The sequence below is a fragment of the Crinia signifera genome, chromosome 3, assembly GCF_055691185.1.
Source record: "Crinia signifera chromosome 3, ASM5569118v1, whole genome shotgun sequence".
Lineage (NCBI taxonomy): Eukaryota > Metazoa > Chordata > Amphibia > Anura > Myobatrachidae > Crinia > Crinia signifera.
This window is the reverse complement of record NC_139219.1, coordinates 288,153,750-288,169,172: the sequence shown is the minus strand read 5'-3', so window position 1 is coordinate 288,169,172 and position 15,423 is coordinate 288,153,750. Positions and strand designations below refer to the sequence as shown.

At 41.7% G+C, this 15,423-nt stretch overlaps 1 protein-coding gene across 1 annotated transcript; it reads right to left on the bottom strand.

The window, feature by feature from the left end:
- Positions 1-1,390: 1,390 nt before the first annotated feature.
- LOC146063021 (alpha-1,4-N-acetylglucosaminyltransferase-like) lies at positions 1,391-14,047 on the bottom strand. Its single transcript, XM_083175030.1, has 2 exons — positions 13,604-14,047; positions 1,391-1,978 (listed from the first exon to the last, which is right to left on the bottom strand). Exons 1-2 carry the CDS (start codon positions 14,045-14,047, stop codon positions 1,391-1,393), a joined length of 1,032 nt encoding a protein of 343 aa, XP_083031156.1.
- Positions 14,048-15,423: the final 1,376 nt, after the last annotated feature.

The window sequence follows — 15,423 nt, the reverse complement described above, 5'->3', positions numbered from 1 at the left end:
ACAGTTCGGGTTCACGTTCATAGTAGGGGTGGCGTGGGGGTGCATTTAACATTGTACATAAATATATCTTTGTTATATACATTGTGTATTGAACATTTTTTAAGGAGGTTGCGCCAAACCAAAACATACTTTTTTGAAATTCTGTATTACCAGGTAGGAGCTGTTAATGAGTATTAACGCTTACAGCAATAATGGCCTAAAAAATGGTTCCTACCCTAGGGGAGCAGGTTTTTAAAATCAGGGGACTTAGAGGAATTCCTGTAATGGTAAATTTGTCTGCTTAAGATACCTAACAAAATGTTTTCTCATACATCTAGCCTTAAAACACCATGCAGTGCAAGATGGCTGGTGTGAGCCACCAGGTCCTGGTATCAGGGGCCTGGGTCGACAATTTCTAGGTCGACAATCACTAGGTCAACCACTACTGGTTGACAGAGAGTGAGTCGTCACCTAAGAATGGTCGACATACCCTAGGTCGACTATGACAGAAGGTCAACACAAGCTAAAGGGCCACATTAGTTTTTCATTTTCATTTTTTTAAAACAGACTTCGATCATACTTTACCATCCAAGTGGGCATGGAGATAGAATATAATAATGTGCCCAGTGCAGCTAAATACCATGCCCAAAGCAAGTGGACACAGTACACTTATACGTTGACATAGATCCCCCCCAAAAAAAACCATAAAAAACCTGTGTCATCCTTTTCAGCTGCTGCTGCTACAGTACATTCTAGAAATTTGTGTACAGGTTCAGGGACTCAATTGCAAACAGTTATACAAGTGTGCATCCTGCAACTGCTACGTATTGGAATAAAAGAAGCAAAAAATATGCCCAATGCTAGAAGATTCTCATGTGGCCTTCCATTCCAATAGGGGCTTTTTGGCGTAACTGCCACAAAGACGAATGAAGACCCATATGATATATCACAAACATGTACAGGTCGGGTCTCCATTATCTGTGTATTCCAAAAACTGGAATATACCGAAAACTGTGTGCTACAGAATATTTTTTTTTTCCCCTCATCCCCAGAGGTCCACGGCGGCCTCCGGGATCCTCTTCAGTGGCATCTCCGTTCCCAGGGGTGCATTGCGCGAATGCACACCTGGGACCGGAGATGCCGCTGCAGAGGATCGTAAAGGCTGCCGTGGACACTGGGGGACACCCTGGATCTCAGGGGACCATTGGAGCACCACAAGGGGACCAGATGAGTATGGAAAGAAAAAATCCAAACTCCCAAAAAAATCTCTTATCCAAAATGCTCGTGGTCTTGAGCAATTCGGATAAGGGCTATTCAACCTGTATTGGAATGTATATAATGAAAGTACTACATCATATAATTCAGACATAAATACAGTACAGTACATAAGCTGTAGATGGAATATCCATTGCTAAGCATAAATACTTTCATTCCTCAGAATTGCTCCATAGGTGGAGGGGCATTGCTTCTGATAGAGATGTTCCACCAGTGTGTTACTTCCAGGTACCATGGTTTTACCTACACTGTTCATATAGTTCCATAGATGTAAGGCATAAGACTTAGGAAAGGTTGGTAAATCCTTCCACACTTCAAAATACCTTTTCCAAGATGGATATGAAAGAGGATAAAAACGATCAGGATGAAGGTAAGACATATTTGCACACATGACATCATCCGCAGATGTAAATGTTGTGATGCCACACAACCTCTTCACAACACGTGTGAAGACTCCTGGTCCTTGGTGTCCCCATAAATCACCTCTGTAATTCTGTACAAAGTTTTCCATGAACTCCCATGTCACATTATAAAGTGGGGGGAGCCCAAAAACACTACTGCTGGTTGATGTGGAGTGCTCAGCAGCTACAAAGTGATCATTAGGAATGGGTCGAAGGGAAATAACATCAGTATCCATGTAAATTCCACCATATTTCCATATCAGGGCAAATCTGCAGGCATCTGAGCTAACATGTGTCCAGTAACGTTCTTTCTTAGGGTCTACCTAAAAATGCAGAAAAATACAGTTAGTGGCTTGGGAATAATAAAAACAAACTGCACATGCCGGTCTTCAAATCATGAAAATAATCCTAGATTGCTTGACATACACGTGTGCTGTATTATATCACATGCAGATGAAGCAACTTTTTGAGGCAGATTTAGAGGCTTGGTTGAATGATGTATATTAGTACTATAGATAACAAGGCTGGGATAGGAAGACTGAAATTATTCTGCAGGTAGGATATTTGTTCTATGAATCAATTTGAGAATATCATCTAATGCAGTAGATCACAGGGGCAGAGATGAGGTTCCCCTTCTCCTAATATTCTCCCTTTCCAGTCATCACATATGACGGCAGAAAGACGTATAGTGAGACACTCACTTCACGTGCTGTACCTTAAAATTATTACACTACTAAAGTAGTCATTGTCAACAGTACCAGGTTGGAGGATAATTTTTATTTCTCTCGACTAGAATTAAAAACTTTCTGAGCGGTATAAGAGTTCCCTCTTTACCATCAGAAAGTATGGAGTATTGGAAGCCTTTTTTAGGTTACAAGATATAAAAGATGCTATTAGCCTACTTCCAAACGTTAATTCAACTGGACTGGATGGCATACCAGGCGAAATTTATAAAAAATATACTGAAGTATTAGCCTCTATGTTACTTGAGACATTCAATGCTAGTTTCAAAGAAATAATATCCCTAGATCTATGCTATGCCGTGTTCACACTGCAAGTGTGAACTACATGGCTTTTACCAGGCAATTAAATGCCGGGAGCTGCGTCGAGGAACCCCCCTTCTCACTGCTAGGCAAATTCCCGGGTGAAGCAGTTCTACCCGGTTATTTGCCTTTTAACACGGGTTTTTAGGCAGTTAGAATGGGTCAACCCGTGTCTGTATACCCGGATCCCAAACACGGGTAAACAGAAGGTTTTACTCGTGTATGAGATCCGGGAATGCAGACACGATTGACCCGGTCACACTGCTAAAAAACCTGTGTTAAAAGGCAAATTACCGGGTTGACCCGGGAATTTACCTGCAGTGAGAACGGGGTATTAGAGGCAAAAATAGTGGTTTTGTTAAAAGCTGGGAAAAAAACATGTTATTGGAGTCTTATAGACCCATCTTTTTAATTTCCTCCAAAGCTAAGATTATGGCTAAAGTACTGGCAATAAATTAAATAGACATATCGCATAATTTTATTTTTAATCTATGCCATACTTTTATCTTAGAACTTAAGTATAGCAACAATGGTTCCAAATTCAACTTTATATATTCATTTGGTACCCGAGATATCCATAGTTTCTACACACTTAACCCCTTCCCGACATTTGACGTACATTTACGTCATGGTCGGGAAGCACTTCCCGACACATGGCGTAAATGTACGTCATGGATTTAAACTGTCACCGCGTCTATAGACGCGGTGACAGTTTCAACATGTCTGCTGTCCCTGACAGCAGACATGTCCGTGCATGCCCAGGGGGGGCTGCGATGCCGCCCCCCCGTCGGCGATCGCTGTGATTGGCTGTTCAGTGTGAACAGCCAATTACAGCGTTTTCCTGTGTCACCGGCGAATAACGTTCGCCGGTGACACGGGATCGGAGGTGATTGGTGCTGTAAAGTACAGCACCAATCACCGCGGGGTGTAAGGGTGACACTGGTGTCACCCCACCTCACCCCTCCCGCCCCCAAAGGCCGTGATTGGTTCGTCGGACCGACGGACCAATCACAGCCATGGAGGGGGGTTTAAACTAACGGTGACTGCACTGCAGACGCCATTCCGGTCTGGAATAGCGTGCAGTGCGGTCACCGTGCCCACCTGCCGCCATATACTGACCAGAACCTTGCTCCATACTTACCTGATCACTGCTTCATCACTGCTTGATCACTGCTTGATCTGTGCCTAGTAGTGTGCTGGATGCTTCCTGGATCCTGTTGCTACTTGTGCCTTCCTGTGCTGTGAAATTGTGCTGCTGCAGTGTAATAGCTAGATAGAGAGATAGATAGAGAGAGATAGAGAGATAGAGAGAGATAGAGAGAGATAGAGAGAGAGATAGTGTCAGAGAGTGCTATATTTTGTGCTGCTGCAGTGTGATATAGTTATAGATAGAGAGAGAGAGATAGAGAGATAGAGAGATAGAGAGAAATAGAGAGAGAGAGATAGATAGAGAGGCCTAGTGACAGAGTGCTATATTTTGTGCTGCTGCAGTGTGATAGTTATAGAGAGATAGAGAGAGATAGAGAGAGAGAGATAGAGAGAGATAGTGACAGATTGTGCTATATATTTTTTATATAACTGACTGCTGCCCCCTCCTTTTGTGCTGATCAGTATAAATTAACTGATCAGCAACTTTTTGGGGGCGCAGGTTTTTTTTTATATATAGATATACCTGTCAGTGCTGCTGCTGTAGTGTCATAGAGTGATAGATAGTGATAGATAGTGATAGATAGTGATAGATAGTGATAGATAGTGAGAGATAGAGAGAGATAGTGACAGAGAGTGATAGAGAGTGTATATTTTGTGTCTGCTACCCCCCCTTTTTGGGGGTGCAGGTTTTTTAGTGTCCTAGAGTGATAGATAGTGAGAGATAGTGAGAGATAGTGAGAGATAGTGAGAGATAGTGAGAGATAGTGACAGAGAGTGACAGAGAGTGATAAAGAGTGACAGAGAGTGCTAAATTTTGTGTCTGCTGCCCCCGCCTTTTGTGCTGATCACTATATCTGAGGTGATCAGCAACTTTTTTGGGGGTGCAGAGGTTTTTTTTTTTTATATATACCTGTCAGTTGCACTGTCAGTTGCACCAAAGGTTGTGCACCTGCTGCACCTCACTGGTAATCAGTGTCGCATCACTGATCACCTTTTTTTTTTTTTGTGAGTGCTGTGGGGTCTTTTTTTAATTTTTTTTTTACACACACTGTGATTTTGTGGGTGTCCTGTGGCCACTGTGCGCTGATCAGTGACGTACATCACTGATCAGCTTTTTCGGCACAGGGTTGATCTATTTTATTTTTTTTTTTGATCAAATTCCTGTTGCCTTTGAGCGCTGTTCAGTGACAGACGTTACTGACCGACATCTGTGCTCAATTTTTGGTGCAGGACCTTTTTTTTTTATTTTTTTTAACCCCTTCAATTTTTTATTTTTAACCCCTTCATTTTTTTTTTTTTTTTATTGGTATAAAGTATTTTTTTTTTTCTGCACTACATACACACTACATATCCCCCGGGTTGAAATAAAGTTTGTACCCCCCCCTACACTATACACGTGTTGAAACATTTCACTACCAGTAACACAAAAATAAAAATGGTATCCCAAATGTCCTCCCAAATGTCCTCCCAAATGTCATCACAGTCATCCAGAAGAATGTATTCAGCGGAGGAGGCATATGCCCTGCTTGCTTCTGACTCTGACACAGCCAGTGATGCAAGCGGGGAATTTGAAGGATTCGCCTTAAGCTCCTCTTCCTCCTCTGATGATGAGGGACCCCCTCAAAGACGCCCCCGTAGAGCAGCTGAGACCCCCCCCCCAACAATTGATCTCATATGGACCCCACCACCAGACAATTTTGAGCCCCAGGTTCCTGAGTTTTTGGCCATGCCAGGAATCCAATTTGATTCCACAGGTCTCAGAGAAATTGACTTTTTCAAATTATTTTTCTCTGATGATTTTGTAAATTTAATGGTGGACCAAACTAATTTATATGCCCAGCAGTTTATTGCTCAAAACCCCACGTCATCATTTGCTAGGTGGACCCCTGTAGATGCAGTAGAGATGATGACGTTTTGGGGTCTGGTGTTTCATATGGGCATAGTAAAAAAGCCAGAAATTAGGCAATATTGGAGTACAGATGTTCTGTACAGTACTCCATTTTACCGTATGGCCATGACCCGGACTCGATTTGAGACAATTCTTAAATTTATACATTACACCGATAATGCACAGTGCCCACCCAGAGATGATCCCACCTTTGACCGGCTATTCAAAGTCAGGCCGGTCATTGATCATTTCAGTGCCAAATTTGAAGAGGTGTACATCCCTGAAAAATTTATTTGTATCGACGAGTCCCTTATACATTTTAAAGGAAGGGTTAAATTCCGCCAGTACCTTCCCAGTAAGAGGGCAAGGTATGGCATAAAAATGTATAAACTGTGTGAAAGCACCTCAGGGTACACCCACAGGTTTAGGGTTTATGAAGGGAAGGATTCAAGAATTGAACCGCCAGAATGCCCCCCCTCCCTCGTAGGTGTTAGTGGGAAAATTGTCTGGGATTTAGTGCACCCCTTCCTGGATAAAGGTTATCACCTCTATGTGGATAACTTTTACACTAGCATCCCCCTGTTTAAGGCCCTTGGTTCAAGAGGTACAGCAGCTTGCGGTACTGTGCGCAAGAACCAAAGAGGCCTCCCAAAAACGCACATTGCCCAAGTAATGAGAAGGGGTGAAAGCAGGGGAATATGCAACGAAAATATGTTGTTGGTCAAATATAAGGACAAGAGGGATGTCCTTATACTGACAACAATTCACGGAGACAGTACCACCTCCGTCCCTGTACGAGGTACCAGTACCCACACCTCAAAACCTAATTGTATCCTGGATTACAATAGGTACATGGGCGGAGTGGATCTTTCAGATCAGGTACTGAAGCCGTACAGTGCCCTGCGGAAAACAAAAATCTGGTACAAGAAGGTGGCCGTGTATATCATCCAGATGGCACTGTATAACGCTTACGTGCTATTCCGTTCTACCGGCCAGAGGGGGACATTTATGCACTTTCAAGAGGAAGTCATAAAGGGCCTAATATTTGGGAACCAGCAGGCAGAGGGCCCCAGTACTTCTAGTACTGGCCCCCGTATTGTACCAGGGCAGCATTTTCCTGATGAAATCCCCTCCACTGGAAAAAAGGGCAGGACACAAAAAAGGTGCAAAGTTTGCTATAAAAAGGGAATAAGAAAGCAAACTATTTTCCAGTGTGACACTTGCCCCGACAAACCCGGCCTATGTATAAAGGAGTGTTTTAAAATATACCACACATCTATGGAATATTAGGTTCATAATTTCACCGTGCTTCGGGGGTCTTGCTAATGCCACATAGCACCCACCATTCATTCCACCAGAATCTGAGCCGCAAAATCCAAAAATCACTCCTTCCCTTCTGAGTCCTGCCATGCACCCAACTGGTATTTTTTGGTCACATGTGAGGCATTGCCGTACTCGGGAGAAATTGGGGCACAGATTTTGGGGTGCTTTGTCTCCTTCATTCCTTGTGAAAATGAAAAATTTTGAGCCAGAACTGCATTTTTGTGTAAAAAAATGTAATTTTTCATGTTCACTGCCCAGTTTTATCAAAATTGGTGAAACCCCTGGGGGTTTGAAATGTACACTATACCCCTAGATGAATTCCCTGAGGGGTGTAGTTTGCAAAATGGGGTCACTTGTGGGGGGGTTCCACTGTATTGGTGCTTTGGGGGTCTTGCTAATGCGACATAGCACCCACCATCATTCCACCAGAATTTGTGCTGCAAAATCCAAATATCACTCCTTCCCTTCTGAGTCCTGCCACTTTTTGGTCACACATGAGGCATTGCCGTACTCGGGAGAAATTGGGGCACAGATTTTGGGGTGCTTTGTCTCCTTCATTCCTTCTGAAAATGAAAAATTTTGAGCCAGAACTGCATTTTTGTGTAAAAAAATGTAATTTATCATTTTCACTGCCCACTGGTATCAAAATTGGTGAAACCCCTGGGGGTTTGAAATGTACACTATACCCCTAGATGAATTCCCTGAGGGGTGTACTTCGCAAAATGGGGTGACTTGTGGGGGGGTTCCACTGTATTGGTGCAACATAGCACCCACCATTCATTCCACCAAAATCTGTGCTGCAAAATCCAAAAATCACTCCTTCCCTTCTGAGTCCTGCCATGCACCCAACTGGTATTTTTTGTTCACATGTGAGGCATTGCCGTACTCGGGAGAAATTGGGGCACAGATTTTGGGGTGCTTTTTCTCCTTCATACCTTCTGAAAATGAAAAATTTTGAGCCAGAACTGCATTTTTGTGTAAAAAAATGTAATTTTTCATGTTCACTGCCCACTTGTATCAAAATTGGTGAAACCCCTGGGGGTTTGAAATGTACACTATACCCCTAGATGAATTCCCTGAGGGGTGTAGTTTGCAAAATGGGGTCACTTGTGGGGGGGTTCCACTGTATTGGTGCTTGGGGGGTCTTGCTAATGCGACATAGCACCCACCAAAATTCCACCAGAATCTGAGCTGCAAAATCCAAAAATCACTCCTTCCCTTTTGAGTCCTGCCATGCACCCAACTGGTATTTTTTGGTCACATGTGAGGCATTGCCATACTCGGGAGAAATTGGGGCACAGATTTTGGGGTGCTTTTTCTCCTTCATACCTTCTGAAAATGAAAAATTTTGAGCCAGAACTGCATTTTTGTGTAAAAAAATGTAATTTTTCATGTTCACTGCCCACTTGTATCAAAATTGGTGAAACCCCTGGGGGTTTGAAATGTACACTATACCCCTAGATGAATTCCCTGAGGGGTGTAGTTTGCAAAATGGGGTCACTTGTGGGGGGGTTCCACTGTATTGGTGCTTGGGGGGTCTTGCTAATGCGACATAGCACCCACCAAAATTCCACCAGAATCTGAGCTGCAAAATCCAAAAATCACTCCTTCCCTTTTGAGTCCTGCCATGCACCCAACTGGTATTTTTGGTCACATGTGAGGCATTGCCGTACTCGGGAGAAATTGGGGCACAGATTTTGGGGTGCTTTTTCTCCTTCATACCTTCTGAAAATGAAAAATTTTGAGCCAGAACTGCATTTTTGTGTAAAAAAATGTAATTTTTCATGTTCACTGCCCACTTGTATCAAAATTGGTGAAACCCCTGGGGGTTTGAAATGTACACTATACCCCTAGATGAATTCCCTGAGGGGTGTACTTTGCAAAATGGGGTGACTTGTGGGGGGGTTCCACTGTATTGGTGCAACATAGCACCCACCATTCATTCCACCAAAATCTGTGCTGCAAAATCCAAAAATCACTCCTTCCCTTCTGAGTCCTGCCATGCACCCAACTGGTATTTTTTGTTCACATGTGAGGCATTGCCGTACTCGGGAGAAATTGGGGCACAGATTTTGGGGTGCTTTTTCTCCTTCATACCTTCTGAAAATGAAAAATTTTGAGCCAGAACTGCATTTTTGTGTAAAAAAATGTAATTTTTCATGTTCACTGCCCACTTGTATCAAAATTGGTGAAACCCCTGGGGGTTTGAAATGTACACTATACCCCTAGATGAATTCCCTGAGGGGTGTAGTTTGCAAAATGGGGTCACTTGTGGGGGGGTTCCACTGTATTGGTGCTTTGGGGGTCTTGCTAATGCGACATAGCACCCACCAAAATTCCACCAGAATCTGAGCTGCAAAATCCAAAAATCACTCCTTCCCTTCTGAGTCCTGCCATGCACCCAACTGGTATTTTTTGGTCACATGTGAGGCATTGCCGTACTCGGGAGAAATTGGGGCACAGATTTTGGGGTGCTTTTTCTCCTTCATACCTTCTGAAAATGAAAAATTTTGAGCCAGAACTGCATTTTTGTGTAAAAAAATTTAATTTTTCATGTTCACTGCCCACTTGTATCAAAATTGGTGAAACCCCTGGGGGTTTGAAATGTACACTATACCCCTAGATGAATTCCCTGAGGGGTGTAGTTTGCAAAATGGGGTCACTTGTGGGGGGGTTCCACTGTATTGGTGCTTTGGGGGTCTTGCTAATGCGACATAGCACCCACCAAAATTCCACCAGAATCTGAGCTGCAAAATCCAAAAATCACTCCTTCCCTTCTGAGTCCTGCCATGCACCCAACTGGTATTTTTTGGTCACATGTGAGGCATTGCCGTACTCGGGAGAAATTGGGGCACAGATTTTGGGGTGCTTTTTCTCCTTCATACCTTCTGAAAATGAAAAATTTTGAGCCAGAACTGCATTTTTGTGTAAAAAAATTTAATTTTTCATGTTCACTGCCCACTTGTATCAAAATTGGTGAAACCCCTGGGGGTTTGAAATGTACACTATACCCCTAGATGAATTCCCTGAGGGGTGTAGTTTGCAAAATGGGGTCACTTGTGGGGGGGTTCCACTGTATTGGTGCTTTGGGGGTCTTGCTAATGCGACATAGCACCCACCAAAATTCCACCAGAATCTGAGCTGCAAAATCCAAAAATCACTCCTTCCCTTCTGAGTCCTGCCATGCACCCAACTGGTATTTTTTGGTCACATGTGAGGCATTGCCGTACTCGGGAGAAATTGGGGCACAGATTTTGGGGTGCTTTTTCTCCTTCATACCTTCTGAAAATGAAAAATTTTGAGCCAGAACTGCATTTTTGTGTAAAAAAATGTCATTTTTCATGTTCACTGCCCACTTGTATCAAAATTGGTGAAACCCCTGGGGGTTTGAAATGTACACTATACCCCTAGATGAATTCCCTGAGGGGTGTAGTTTGCAAAATGGGGTGACTTGTGGGGGGGTTCCACTGTATTGGTGCAACATAGCACCCACCATTCATTCCACCAAAATCTGTGCTGCAAAATCCAAAAATCACTCCTTCCCTTCTGAGTCCTGCCATGCACCCAACTGGTATTTTTTGTTCACATGTGAGGCATTGCCGTACTCGGGAGAAATTGGGGCACAGATTTTGGGGTGCTTTTTCTCCTTCATACCTTCTGAAAATGAAAAATTTTGAGCCAGAACTGCATTTTTGTGTAAAAAAATGTAATTTTTCATGTTCACTGCCCACTTGTATCAAAATTGGTGAAACCCCTGGGGGTTTGAAATGTACACTATACCCCTAGATGAATTCCCTGAGGGGTGTAGTTTGCAAAATGGGGTCACTTGTGGGGGGGTTCCACTGTATTGGTGCTTGGGGGGTCTTGCTAATGCGACATAGCACCCACCAAAATTCCACCAGAATCTGAGCTGCAAAATCCAAAAATCACTCCTTCCCTTCTGAGTCCTGCCATGCACCCAACTGGTATTTTTTGGTCACATGTGAGGCATTGCCGTACTCGGGAGAAATTGGGGCACAGATTTTGGGGTGCTTTGTCTCCTTCATTCCTTGTGAAAATGAAAAATTTTGAGCCAGAACTGCATTTTTGTGTAAAAAATGTAATTTTTCATTTTCACTGCCCAGTTGTACCACAATTGGTGAAACCCCTGGGGGTTTGAAATGTACACTATACCCCTAGATGAATTCCCTGAGGGGTGTAGTTTGCAAAATGGGGTAACTTGTGGGGGGGTTCCTAAATTTTAGCATCTTATGGTGCCTAGAAACCTACATGGTGCCTAAAAAATAATCTCATAAAAAGGAGGCTCCAAAATCAAGTAGGTGCTCCTTCTATTATGAAGCCTGTGGTTTGGTCAACGTGCACACTAGGGCCACATATAGGATATTTTTGAAAACAAAAGAATTGGGGGAATCAATTTTTAGTCACATTTCTCTAGTAAAATGTACTGTGTTCCTTAGAAAAATGTATTAAAATTGCAAATCTGCAAAAAAAATGAAATTTTGAAATTTCACCTACACTTTGTTTTAATTCCTGTGAAACACCTAAAGGGTTAACAAACTTCCAAAATGCTGTTTTGAATACTGTGAGGGGTGCAGTTTTTGAAATGGCATCATTTATGGGGGTGTCTCACATACAAGTCCCTCAAAGTCACATCAGAACTGAACTGGTCCCTAAAAAAATCAGTGTTTGAAATTTTCATGAAAATTTGAGAATTTGCAATTCATATTGTAAGCCTCCTAGTGTCCCAAAAAATTAAAAGGAAGTTGAAATAATGATGGAAACATAAAGTAGACATATGGTCTATGTTAGTTATTAACTATTTTGAGTGGTATGATTATTTGTCTCACAAGCAGAAAATTTAACATTTTGCAAATCGCTAAATTTTCCATTTTTTCACGACATTTTGGTATTTTTCACAAAAAAACACAGACTGTATCGACCCAAATTTACCACTAATTTGAAGTACAATGTGTCACGAAAAAACAATCTCAAAATCACTGGGATAAGTAAAAGCAAAAAAAAGTTATCCCCACTTAAGTGAGACATGTCAGATTTGAAAAAAATGGCTCTGTCAGGAACGCAAAAACTAGCTCTGTCAGGAAGGGGTTAAGCTGTATATTTATTTGGGGAGCTGCCTGGATCCCTGGTCTAACTGGAAAGATGCTCGACTTGTTCCAGTTGACCCTGAAACCTGCATAGTCGCCAAACCTCATTTTTTTCTCTTCTTTTGCCACATATATATTTTTATTATACACCTGTTGGATATCACATAGAAAGAGAGGAATAGATGTATAAAAGATAGCTAATATTCACTGGAGAGTGGGGAAGGGAAACAGTAAAACAGAGAAAATACACAAATAGAAGAAACTAAATGTAAAAATGTATGAGATATACAAATGCACTAATGTTTTAAGAAATTCACATGGATAGGAGGAGAAAGAGAGGAAAAAGGGGGAAAAGAGATACCAGAAATACAATGGAAACAGAGTATGATGAAAACCGGTGAGGGTAGAGGATTTCTTTATATATAGTTTGAAGAGATGATTAAAGTACCATAAAGAAAATACTTTCCATGCTATATTTATTAAACTGTAGTGCATTTTAGTAAGCTTGATGGTGTAATGGTTAGCATTACTGCCTCACAGCACTGAGGTCATGGGTTTGATACCCACCATGGCCCTAACTGTGTGGAGTTTGTATATTCTTGCCGTACCTGCGTGGGTTTCCTCCGGGTACTCCAGTTTCCTCCCGCAATCCAAAAATATACAGGTAGGTTAATTGGCTTCCAACAAAATTAACCCTAGAATTTCTGTGTGTGCATGTACATGTGGTAGGGAATACAGATTGTAAGCTCCACTGGGGCAGGGACTGATGTGAATGTTCAAATATTCTCTGTAAAGCGCTGCGGAATATGTATGCACTATATGATAAACTGTTAATAAATAAATAGAAGGAACAGGCAACACTGGACGATTATATTTATGTTGTGTGTCCTCTGTTTGTTATATATGTGAAATAGATAACTGCTATATTATATGAATGCATATGTCAATTGGATTGTCAATTTGACGCTTTCTTTTAAACTATTTTAAACAATTTAAACTACTATTAAATTGTCTGTTCTTTTTTTATATTGAAATTAATAAAAAGAATAACAAAAAACAATACAAATTATATATAAGCTGTATTTAAAGTGCCTGTAAGAAGTTAGTGTTACAATTATACTAGTTTATTGTACGCTTGTTACAGACATAAAAGATGCACAGAACAAATAATCAAGCACTTAGGATCATTTTTGTATTATTATATAATGCTATCATGTTGACGTGCCATTATAGCTCTGACTGATTTCTCGATTATCTCAACCTTCTGCATGACATACATCAGCTGTGTTCTGTCAAATGCGAATTTAAAAACTCTTTTAAAAAGTTCCCAAGGGAAATGGTTCAACACACTATTATTTGTACAGTGAAAGTAGTATAACCAGAATATTACTACTGTGTGATATGCAAAATAAAAATCTTTCCTCTAATATTAATGCATACCTTCTTATACCATGGCAGAAAAGGCGTGTCAGTAAATAATTCCTCCATTCTCAGAGGGAAGATGAAAATATTATCAAAAGTTGAAAGAGTGGGGAAATGTTTCCGAATTCGGTTCTCGTCGTCCTCTGTGTTTATGTCATCCAGTCCTTTCATGAAGTAGACCACGGGTCTGTCAGGGTAGACCCGAGCCGCTGACTCAATCACGCACAGGACCAAGGATGGTGGATCCATTCTGTCAGTGGTCTCCATGAATAAGATTCCATTTCCTTGGCGTAGAATAGCGGTTGGACTTATTGAATCTGTGCTCAACGATCCTGATATTAAGCCATTAGAAGTGAGGAATTGCATGATGTATGTGGTTTTTTTTTTAACATTATTTCTACAAAGAAAGCCAACGGCTGCTATTAAAAGTAATATGGTGAATGTCCTTAATTCCTTCAACATAATGGGCTAAAGATAAGCTGTGGAAGGAAACAAAGATAAGTCAGACAATGATAAAAAAAAAATATATATATTTAATAGAATGTAAAAAACTTTAATGTTTGTTCTTATTTTCTCAATACTTTGTTCAGTTTTTTATTTATTTATTATCCTTCCCATGTCTCATATCATCAATGTATCACTTATATAATCACTCATTGTATCTCCTCAGGTCTGGGATTCCAAACCTTGGTACTTAAGACACACTAACATTCCTGGTTTTAGGTAATCCATGCTTGAGCACAGGTGACTTAATAACTACCTTAGTTATTTTGATTTATCCATCTGTGCATAAGTCTGGATATCCCTAAACCTAACATTTTATACCCCTTTCACCCCACAACTAACCCATGTCCTTCCAAAAAATCCTGGGTCCAGCAACCTGGCAATCCAATCTGGGTTAAAAGAAAGGAGTAGGCAGCATCAGCTCCAAGCGCTGCATCCTACCCTGCCCCCCGATGATGCGCCGCTGCTCCTCCCACCCCCAAATGACGTCAGTAACCTGGCTTATTACCGGGTCCCTACGGATATGTTCACCCTACAAATGTCCAAATCTCAATTGCGACCCAACATTTGCGCTGTAAAAGGTATCATTGTGCCTTGAGGAACAAGTTTGTAAATGTTTGCCTTAGGGTATTATCACCATCACCTCATTACATGTGCATTCACTAATATCATCATCTTAATGACCATCTAGACACCTATTAACCTACAAGCCTAATATTAGTATCTTTGGAAAGTGCTCTTACATATAGCTCAGCAACCTGGAGACGACCTAGTGAGAGGGTGGGTGATTGGCGGAGACATTCACCTCCAGCAAGCAGCACCAAATGCTGTAGATGCGCAGGGTCTTACAACTATAATTAATACACTTACCATCATTGCATCATCATACCCAGCCACAGTGTAAATAATGAGTCCAGGTAGCTTTGGTAAATTGGCATGCAAGTCACCCATATTCATCCCACTCTACTGTATGAACCAAGGGGTTTGTTCCCATGGGGCCTGATTCAGACCTGATTGCTGATTCTTTGGAGCCCAGTGATCAGGTAAATGCCACCCGCCACATTTGCAAACCCCCCCCCCCCCCCTTCTTCTCTGGGTTGTATGCTTTAAAAAAATCTCACTCATGTATTTTCCTAGAATTCACAATGTGCCCCCTCCCATAGCCTGGTCCAGTTACGCCTTGACTCCTGGAATGTTTGGGGTTTATATTTTCCTATGACAGTAAATTTCTAAGGGTACTTACTCTCCTTAAAAAGTTATGATCAGATATATAATTATTCTACAGGAAATTTAATGACATTCCGGGGACGTTACTTGCTACCATCTGGGCTCCA